The sequence below is a fragment of the Chaetura pelagica genome, unplaced genomic scaffold (genome assembly GCF_000747805.2).
Source record: "Chaetura pelagica isolate M959 unplaced genomic scaffold, ChaPel_1.0 scaffold369, whole genome shotgun sequence".
Taxonomy (NCBI): Eukaryota; Metazoa; Chordata; class Aves; order Apodiformes; family Apodidae; genus Chaetura; species Chaetura pelagica.
Window position 1 is genome coordinate 1,481,235 of NW_009970235.1, and position 10,727 is coordinate 1,491,961.

Consider the following 10,727-nt stretch of genomic DNA (forward strand, 5'->3'; position numbering starts at 1 on the left):
CCTTCAAAGGAGCCTCACACCTCCAAGCATCTTTCTTGCCCAGGATCTGCCAAGATGTTCAGGATGAGGTTGCTGTGTTTCCCAGGGGTGGTTTGTATGTGGGGGTGCAGCCCTCCTCTCTGAGCAGCCTTCCTCAAATCCCTATGTGCAGCTGAGGCACTGGCCAGCCTTGGAGGCAGGGAATGGGCTCCTGGAAGACAACTGGTCCTGCTGGTGGGAGCTCGGAGGTGGTGCGAGGGGAAAATTGCAGTCGAGCATGAGCTGTGTGGCTGGCAGAGGGGACCTTGTGGTCTCATCACTGTGCCTGGAGACCACCAGGCTATCTTTAATGTTCAGTGGGCTGAATGTACACTGTCCAGAGAGAGGATAGATGTAGGAGGACAAGTAGAGAGCTGCAGGCAGTAGGTGCCTTGTGTTCTCCTGGTGGAAGAGCAAATCTACTTATCCTGGCAGAGACAAAAGGTCTGAAGAGTTCTCCACAGGGTCACGTTGGCATCCCCTGCCCACAGCCATCCCCACGGCAGATATTATGTCCTCCTTTCTGCTCCTCTGTCTTGAAGTTTGCCTCTTGCAGATGGTGTTTGTGTTGGCGAGGGTGTAGAGAGGCTTTGTGGGGTCAGTAGTTTATGAGGATGATCCAGCCACTCACTGTGGTTGTGGGCACCCTTTGGTGTCTGGCTGACAAGGTGGAACGTGCAAACTTCTGCTAGTGCTACTGCTCTTGCTTAAAGGATGGAAGCATGTGAACAAGGGAGGATCTTGGCAGTTGGTCAGGACCAGAGTGCCAGTTCAGAGTGGGAGTCATGCTGTTTAGAAGCTGTCAGCAGCATTGGCCAAGGAGAGCCAGGGAGTGATGGTGGACTGGTGTCCATGTTCATTCTTGGTGACCAGCAAGCCTGGTCTCTCCAGAGTTAAAATAATCTCTCCTCAGGAGGATATCTCTTGGTGCAGTGCTGGGTGATCTAGAGGGATCTTCCCCTGCTTGAAACCAAAGCCCAGATCATCACCCACTGATGAGTTAATTCATTTCCTCAGCCTGCTTCTCTTTTGGGGTTGCTCAGTATCTTACCAAAAGAGAGAAGGTCTGAGCAGTGTGTGAGCAGCTAGCCCCAAAGCTGCTGCAGATCCTTGTGAGCCAAGGCGAGGGGATGGCTGACTGCAGCTGGCTTGGCTGATAAGCCCTGAAGGACGGGAAGGTCTCCACCCTGCCCTTCCTTTGGCCAGCAGCAAAATGAGCCCATCAGCCATCCTTCTAACTCTGCTCTAATCTGCTAGCGTGGCAGAGCGGCCAAGGACCTTGGCTTGTCAGCAGCAGGGTGGCTTGGCTGTGGTTTCACTTGGCATGTTGATATGCTGGCTTTCCAAGCCTGGCCCTGGCTGTGAGATGTGATTTCCATGCACAAGGAGAACATGATGGCTGGCACTGTTGGCTCAGCCATCAGGTGGATCAGGCTCCCAGGGTGATACTTGTGCAGGGAAGAGGGATGTGATTAGAATCCCTGTGTCTTCAGGTAGTCGCAGGGTAGACTGGGGAGGAGGACCATGTTAGGTTCTGTGAGTGCTGGAGGGAGACCGCTACTTGTTTGTCCTGTCCTGCCAGTTGAGCAGAAGCCTGTGATTTTATTTTTCTTCTTCTAATGAGCCATCAAGTCCAAAGTCATTGCTGGCATTAACATCTGAGGCATAGCCAAAAGGCATCTTCACCAGGGATGGTTACACCATCAAAAACCGTTGGGGAAGGAACTTGGCACAAACTCCTCAAGCAGGACAGCAGATATCTCCTGCGGAGGGACTTTTGGGTGTGATCTACATGACTACAAAGTGCTGGCTCTTCATGGTTGTGTGGGTGTGGGCACGCCAGGGTGGGAGAGACCTGCACCATCCTTGTCCTCTGATGGGGTGTGGGACTTTCACTGCCTGCTGGCACAGGCATTGAGCTGGCAGCCCTGGGTTTGAGATTCTGCAGGAATGTAGATGTCCGTTGATACTTGTTCTCCTTCCTGTATTCCTATCAGTGACTGATGTGTTTCTCCTTCCCCACAGATGGAGTCTCCAGTCTCTACACCTGCAGTCCTGCCCTTGCACCTCCTTGTCCCCGTTGTCAACAACGACATCTCGTCACCTTGCGAGCAGATCATGGTACGGACCCGCTCGGTGGGAGTGAACACCTGCGACGTGGCCCTGGCTACTGAGCCTGAGTGCTTGGGCCCCTGCGAGCCTGGGACCAGCGTGAACCTGGAGGGCATCGTCTGGCAAGAGACAGAGGATGGTAAGTGTCACCAGAGAGCTTTTTGCTGTCATTTTGGAGCTACAGCAATCCCTTCCCTTGTCCCTGCTGTGTTGCTTATTGGCACTTTCCTCCCACTGTCCGGGTGGTCAGGAGAGAGGAGATGTGTGGAAGCAGCAAATCTGTTCAGCAAAGGCAGTAATGGGCCAAAATTTTCATCAGCCCAATGTGGTATTGTCCCCTCACCTAGGCAGCAGGCAAAAATCTAAGCTGCTGTTTCTCAGCCTTGCTCCAAGAGCTAACTCGTCTGGAGGTGCTATAGGAAAGGCTGTGCCAGCCTGCGCGGGAACTCCGCTGAGTTGACTTTGTTTCTGCTTGGCAACCCACATGTCTGTCACAAAACCACTCAAACCCCAGGAGGTGGCAGAAATCTCCTGCTGGATTAAAAAAAACCCAGAGGAGCTTTCAAAATCAACGCAGTGGGAGATCAGGCTCTTGCCTCTCCTGCCAAGCCAATCGAAGCTTTTCTTTTTCCCTGCTGGAGCTTGTCTCATCTGCACACAGCTTGGTTTGTGGAAGGTAAAAAGGACCTTTCCCAGGTCCTTTTTGATGGGTTTTTGTTGGTGTTGAGGCTCTGCCAATAATGTGGGAATGAATAGGTGGCTCAGCAGACCACAGCGAGCACTGAAACCTGGCCTTCTCTCCTTGGAATGCTGGAGCTTTCTGCTTTGTGTCTGGCTTCCCCTGGGGTTTGGAAGCAGAAACAGCCCAGAAGCTTGAAGGTGAGAAAGGAGGAGTCAACTGATGGTTCGTCTGGGCTGGGTAACCAAGAGCTCCTCATAGACATCTTGTTCTTGCTCTTCCATCACTGTTGCGTGTGAGGAACGAAGCTGTTGTCCTGAATTCCCTGGCTGTTCTTCACTGCAGCCATCTTTGTTACTTCCAACAGAAGCTGAACTGAAACCTGCATTCCCCATAGCTGCTACCAGGGGGTTCCCTTCTTCCCCATGCTTTGGGAAGGTGGGGATGGGCTCAGTTTGCCTTTCCTCTCTCCCTATTGGGAAACTGGTTTTGAAACTGTGATTGGTGCTGAACTGAGTGCTGCACTGGCTCCTAATGTGGAGGTGGTGAGCCCTGAAGTTGTTCCTATTGAGAAAAGCATCATGACCTGAGCTACTTGGGAAGAGAGGAGTGCATGGACTGCTGGGGGAGACTGGGATGTGATTCTTTGGTTTGGGGACTTCCAGGTATCTTGCACTCCTCTGCCCCCTCTTCTCCACCATCCGTCCAGTATGAACAAACTCATCCAGGCTGAGACAGCTGAGAACTGTAAATGTTTTTTCTATTCTGCTCTAAGGGCAGGAAGGAGCCATACATAAAATTAGGCCCAAGGAACCTCTTCTTTGAGCTGGGCTTGCAGGTGGGGACAAGGATACACAGTGCAGGGGCCTGGTTCTGCACACCCTGGGGCTGGGGGATCTTCTTAGAGAAAACATGCCCAGAGTCGTCTGATGAACTACCTGTGCACCAGCACAGCTCCCTTGGTGTCTGTGAAGAGCTCAATTGCTTTACAGGGTGTGATGCCTTCTGCTGGGGAAATGGAGGCTTGGCTGGGCTGAGTGATGGGACATCCATCAGCGCTGAGGAGCATCAACACCCCTTGCTTTTGGGTCTGGATGGTAATCCTTTCCATCCCCACCAGACTGCCCTTCTGGTGGGATTTCTGTCAACCCCAAAGCCTTGGAGCTGCAAAGTTTGATGCAAGTCCCAGGACTGCTGGAGATCCCATAGGCAACAGCAAAGATAAGAGCTTGGCCTCTTTTTTTGGTGGAAATCAGAAGAGGCTTGTGGTGGGCAGAGCAGCCCAAGTGGCTGTGCCGGGAGAAACAAACAGAGCATCCCTGAGGCAGAGAGCACCAGGGCATCCCCTGCCCGTGCAGTCCTGCCTGAGAAGCAGTGATGTATGAGCACTTTCTTGTTCTCCTCCCTTTTTTCCTGCTTCTCACCACACCACGAAGCTCTGCAGCCCATCTGCCTGTCCGTCCACATTACCCCCTGCTCCACAAACCAAGTCAGCACTGGCTCACAGGCACCCCTGGCCTCCCGCAGCCTGGCTATTTTTAGTCTGCAGTGACTCGATGAACTCCTGTGAAGATCCTTCTCTACTGGCTGCTAGTTGGTTCCTACTGTTGGGAGTGGTGACTTGTAGAGCCAGCCCTGCAGAAGACAAATCCTGCCGTTGCCTTTGGTTGCCTCTAGTCTGCTGTGCCTGTTGGTTCCTGTTGTAGCAGTGTTTCTTGTCCTCGAGAAAAAGGTCAGATGAAACCATCCGTTGTTTCCTGCCTGGTGTCTCTCTCCTGCCTTCCCATCATTAATGAGGGGGTATGCTGGAGGAGATACTGGACCAGGCTGTCCAAGCTGGAGCTTGTGAAATGTATAGAGCTGAAGGATAGAGGGGAGAAAGCAACACCAAGGGCAAGTCTACAAATTTACACAAGGTGCTTTTGACACCAGTGAGGCTGCCTTTGTGGCTGGAGACCATCCCCAAGAACTCCAGAGGGATCCTTCACCAAGAGGGATCCTTCTCTGCCTGCACTTCTTGTGGTGCTGCAGCCTCACTGGACCACTCAGAAAGGCCCCAGGGCAGCCAGGGCAGTGGGAGGACTTATCTCTGTGGAGCTGGTGGATCCCTCCTGCTCCCAGAGGGTTAATGAGTGGAAGGGCTTAATTGCAAGAGATTTGGTGAAGCAGTTGGCAAAGCCAAGGGGGATCCATGTTACTCTCTCCTTGCCAGCAAAAGCCTCTTTGGGCTCAGGCAGCTGCAGAACTTCCCTTCCTGCAGGGCTGGTAGAGGAAGGTGTCACAAGCTGGTACTGGGGGGCTACTGGCTGTCAGGATGCTTTTGCAACTTTTTGTTTAGACTTACGTGGGGAAGAAAAGAACAGTTTCCCACAGAAGGCAATGTCACTCTTCAACCAGAGCTCCCTTTATGGAGGAAACAGCTTTTGGGTTGTCCCTGGGGGTGAGAAATCATGGAGAAAGGCTCCTAAAGCCAAAGCCTGGCAATGCTGAAGCAACCTCGGGAGGAGAAGCCGGAACTGACCCATCTAAGCTGGAAGGGTGAAGCTCCAAGGAGCCCCATAACATCCCTCGTACCTCAAACGTTGCTTCCTTCTCTCTCCCAGTTTGAAAACCTGCTGCAACACCATGATGGCCACCAAAGGCATCCTGGTGGACTCCCACTACAAGTGTCTGGTGCAAGGCTTGTGGTCTGTCTGCTCCACCGCCACTCCAGGTTTTCAGAATGAGGTTTGCTCTTGCCAGTGGTGGGTGGGCACCAGTTGTGCATGCTCTGCTGTGACACTGTCCCTTCACCAAGCCCCTCTTGTGCTGGAAAGGTATTTTTTGGAATGCCTTTGGGTGGGAGCAGCTGGCTCGGCAGGTCTGCCTCATTCTGTGAGGTGTGATTTGAATCTGCAGGAGCTATTAACTACTGGGCTTATGTGGGAAAGCATTGCTCTGTTTGCTGCTTCCTTAGCTGCTGGGTCTCCTCGATCTCCCTTGCTGGAGCTGGTGTAATCAGGCTTGCAGCAAACAGAGTGGGGCCTGTGCTGTTGGCTGCCAAAACAAGCTGGTGTCTGACATTCAGACCCTCCAAGCAATGAGGATCATGGTGTGGCACCAAGAAAATGGTAACAACCTCCTTCTGCCCACCTTGCTCCAGCTTCACACTGGCATGGTGGTGGCAGTCACCCAGTTGCTCTCCAGGCATTTCCAGTTGACTGGTTCAAACATCTCCTGGAGGGTTGACTGAGCATGCATGTCCTTGGGGTCTGCAGATGCCGACAGGGAGACACCTTCACTTGGAGCAGGAGAGAGATGTGTTAGGTTGGGAGAGGATTGGGAAGGTTTGGAGGATGAGGGCAAAGCCTGGAAAGTTTTATCATAACTATGAGGAAGCCTGACCCCAGATTTGACAGCTTTGTACATTGAAGGTGCTGTCTCGCCCTTACCTGTGGCCTTCAGTTGTGCCTCTGGTTGCTTTTTGCCCCAGGGATGTTTTAAAAGAGGGATGTGCCAAGATTGTGCTGCTTATGGGTGGGCTTTGCGGCTTCAGAAGGGCTGCACAGTCACCTACAGACATGCTCTGGTCTTCATAGCCATGAGTTCTCTAACCCAGACACAGGGGTGGCATTTTTAAGGCTGATGCAGCAGGGGTGAGGAGCAGGAATCTGGATTTGTTGTTGGCTTTAATGGCATTTTCCAAAGTAACAAGCAGTTGTAAATCCTCTCCAAGGTTGCTGAGCTCAGTGTGCTGCTCCGAAGCCTCCTAAAGCCCTGACAGCATGGCTCTGGCTGCTGTCATCTCCACGCCAGGGATCCAGCAGCTTGTTCTGCTTGGGGCCATCATCTGGTGCTGCTTGGTGGTGGGACATCTTGTCTCGGCCCTGCGAGGGTTGCTGGTGTGTTGGGCTGCTGCCGTGCACTCTTCTCCCATGTCACCAATATGAGGAGGCTGCAGACCCCCCTGAACATGGTAGCTGCTTGTGTGCCAGCCTAGAGGAGCTTTATGGTCCAAAAGTTGGACATGAGCAAACAATGTACACTAGCAGCCCAGAGATCCACGGTGGAGCAGATATCGGCCCTGCAGCCTGTGGAGGACCTTATACCACAGGAGGTGGATGTGCCCTGAAGAAAGTTATGACCCTGTGGAGAGATGTGACTCTGCATTAGAGCAGACTCTTGGCAGGAGCTGTTGCCTGTGGAGAGGAGCCTACATAGGAGCAGGTTTCTTGGTAGGACTTGTGACCCTGTTGGGGACCCATGCTGAAGCAGTCTGTTCTTGAAGGACTGCAGCCCATGAGAAGGACCCATATTGGAGAATTTCCTGGAGAAGTGCCTCCTGCAGGTGGAACCCCACACTGGAGCCTGGGAAGAAGGCAAGGAGGAAGGAGCAGCTGAACCCTGTGTTGAAGTGGCTGTGCATGGGTCTGAGAGCATTCCTGCTCGTCATGGGAGCTGGCACTCTCATTTCTTGACAGGGTTTGGAGATGTTTGTGGTTGGGCTTGGGGACTTCATCTTTGCAAAGGGGGCACATGTTTTGTCCCTCTGATGTGATGGCACCTGGTGCCCACATCCCCAGTCATGGAAGAGCAGCACCCCAGCAGGGACTATCCATTGGAAAGTCTTCGTCTGGTTGGGATGGAGGACTTCATGCAGCATTATCCTTGTCTATCCCACGTCCCCACCAGCTGGGTGCACCCACCAGGGACCATACAAGGACCAGGCGGTGTTTTTTTTCCATCCCCCAGCTCTCTTCATCCCTTAATCCTGTAAAAATGGATAATCTCCTACTCTGTCTTCCTAGACAGCAACCCTCAGTTTTTCCTGCTGGGATATGACTCCATGGTGACATGAATGCTTGGTGGCCTGAATGCTGAGCAGATTTGGGTGGTGTCAATTGCTTAAGAACATCCAAAGCATCACCTTCCCATAAAACCAAGTGGAGCTGGAGTTATCCAAGTGGCATTCCTCCTTTGCAGGAGCATCTCCAGGAGGATATGTGGGCGTTGCCTCTTCACTGCCTGCCCTTGCCCTGCCCCTTGCCTGCTCATCATCCTGCCGCGGGAGGGGGACACAGCGGGTGAAGAAAGCTGCTTAGAATCTATCCCTGGGGTTTAAATTGTCCTGGGTTATTGTTGGAGGATTAGGAGGGGATTTGGTATGATTGGTCGTGGTGGGTTAAATATAGGCTGGTGTGTGGGGGAGGGTTGATATTCCAACAGGGAAGGGAGGGATGGATGCACCTCAGTTCACGTTGCCCCTTCATCTTTCATCTCCCTCCTGTGGTCACAGTGGTGGGAAAGAAAAAAATAAATGCTAGCACATCCTTTCCAATGTTGTGCGCTGGCCCTGGGATGCACAAGAGCCTCCAGGGGAGGCTTCCAGCCACCTGTGGTCTTGGCCAGCTTCAGAGAAGGGTTGAGTCAGTGCTGGCTGCAAGACAGGGAGGGCAGAGGGAGCTGGGAAGGATGAGCTGGTCCCTGGGATGAGGTCTATGTTGGGGCTGCTAGTCCCTCAGCAATGCTCAGTCTTCCTCAGGATCTTGGGAGCATCCTGTGGAGGTGCCCTTGAGATGCTGGGTTTGAGCTGGGATGCATCCAGTAGCTTCCCTGGGTTTTAAGGAGGGGAGACAGGCTCCTGCCTGCCAAAAAAAGCTGTTAGGAGTCATGGGGGTTGAAGAACACCCTCTGCACACTCTCCTTGGGATGCCTGGGATCAGCATCCCACTCTCTCCCTGTGTGGAACTGTGGGATCCCAGCAGTTGGGTTTTACCACCTGTTTCCACCCCATGTTGTCTCTGGCATCATGTCCAGGTCACACCCCTGTTAAGGCAGGTCCCCAGCACCATCCTCTGAGGGCAGGACGTGGTCTCTCCTCCTGCTTATTGGGACAAGCTGGCTGTAGTTTGGCACTGTTATCTTCCCATGACCCTGTCACAGCACCCAGCGTTTCCCAAGAGGAAAAGAGGAAGGAGAAGACTTTCAATGGTCTTTCTGAAGTAGACCCATGTGTCAGACCCTGGCTCTGTATATCCTCCCTGGAGCTGGCCTGGCACTGCAGGGGATCTGAGCTGAGATATCTAACTGTGCTTCAGGCACAGCTGCTCTGGGCTCTCTTGGCTCCATCCATCATCACCTGGATATCTCACCGTGCTCATCAACCCTTGCAACTGAGTTTCCTATCTCCTGAGTTTTAGCTTGATCAGGTAAATGTGCTTGGTGCTGTGCAGTCTGCTCCTGGTCAGAATTAGTTCTGTGGTCCTCAGAACACCTCCAAGAAGAGGTGCTGAGAGGTCATGTCCTTGGCCTGGGTGTGAGCCAGGCTGCTTCACTTCTTAAATTTGGGTAAAAAAGCTGAAACCACCAGGTTTTCCCAGTTCCCAATGCCTTTTCTCTGTGATGGGAGGAGGAGATGTGACCCCATAGGTGGGTCTCCAGGCTGATGGGTGTCCTGGGGTGTGCTGGAGCAAAGTACAACAGGGAGGACGAGGGTTGTTCCCCCGAGGAGTTTTCCTCGGGGTTTTCCTGCCAGGAGTGGTCGCGGAGCCGTGGATGCTGGGCTCAGCTTGCCATCTAGTGGCAGTGACTGCCTCTTCTGGAGGGCTCTGGGGGTACATGGCCATGCACGGGGTGAGGGGGGGTTATAGCCCTGCTGGGGGGGCTGCACCTCTGCCTTGGGGTCCATGGCCTTGCTGAGAGCTCTCTGCATCACCCCCTGGAGAGGGCCCCTAGCCCTTTGTTCCCCACAGATAGTCTTCCCTGCCCTACTCGAGCACATGTGGATCTTCAGCCACACCTAAGCCCTGCAGCCCTTTGGGGGTTGCTGGTTTTAGCATCCCCATGAAAACGGGGAAGACCATTGGGTGACTCAAGGGGGAAAGGTTGGGTGGATGCTGGCCAGAGCTGTGCCAAGGAGGGATGAGCCCAGGGTTCTCTAGCTCCCATCTTGGTGCCCCTCTAGCCCCAGAGTCCAGGTACTGCCTCTCCCAAGAGCCCAAGATGCCTTGTCTGCCTTCCCTGGCCCTGGAGCTCGCCTTTTCCTCTGGTCTGTCTTGAGGGGTAGATCCCTCTGTCCTGATGCCCAGGGAAGGGTCATGTCTGGCTGTGTCTGACTCTCTGCCCTCACCTTACAGGTATGCTGGTGGTCAACGTCACCTGGAGGAACAAGACATACGTGGGGACGCTGCTGGACTGCACGCAGCACGACTGGGCCCCTCCCCGGTAAGCAAGTGGGCGGGTCCAGGCACAGAGGGCAAACCTGGCCACCTACAGCCCTCATGGCACCCAGTGTGCTCTGCCCTGTGCTGTGGGGAGTCAGCATCTCCTTGCCCAGCCAAGCTGCTCCCCTTGCTCTTTGCCTCTACAGTCACAGGTTCCCTTGTCCTGCAGGCTGGAGATGGTTGAGCATTTGCCATGAACCTCTCCAGTTCCTCTTTACTGGTCACTGGGGGGGACAAGGCTGCAGGATTGACAGCAAGGGGAGGAAGTTGGTCCCCACTGCGCAGTGGGGACAACGTAGCCTGGCATGGCCTTATGTCCATTGAAACCTGCCTGTCCTCTTGCCTGCAGGTTCTGCGACTCTCCCACCAGTGACCTGGAGATGCGCAATGGGCGGGGCAGGGGCAAACGCATGCGCCCCAACAGCAACACGCCTGTCAACGAGACGGCTGCCACCTCCGAGAGCAAAGGGACCAGCAACAGCAGCAAGACACGGGCAGGAGCCAACAGCAAAGGGCGCCGGGGAAGCCAGAATTCCTCGGACCACCGCACGCCGCCCGGCAGCACGGCAGAGGACGTGAAGGCCAGTCCCTCCTCCGTCACCAAGCGGAAGAGCAAACCCCTGTCTGACATGGAGCTGAACTCCAGCTCAGAGGACTCCAAGGGCAGCAAACGCATCCGCACGAACTCGATGGGCTCGGCAGCGGTGGCCCCTGCT

The 10,727-nt window shown here is 54.0% G+C and overlaps 1 protein-coding gene across 1 annotated transcript in view; it reads left to right on the forward strand.

Moving 5' to 3' along the window:
* The window catches only part of ZNF609 (zinc finger protein 609), a 59,564-nt gene that overhangs the window by 41,980 nt on the left and 6,857 nt on the right, over positions 1–10,727 (forward strand). The window contains exons 2-4 of the mRNA XM_010005920.1: positions 2,044–2,269; positions 9,925–10,012; positions 10,361–10,682. Of these exons, the coding sequence (XP_010004222.1) occupies positions 2,044–2,269; positions 9,925–10,012; positions 10,361–10,682 (636 nt within the window). The remainder of the gene's footprint in view (positions 1–2,043; positions 2,270–9,924; positions 10,013–10,360; positions 10,683–10,727) is intronic.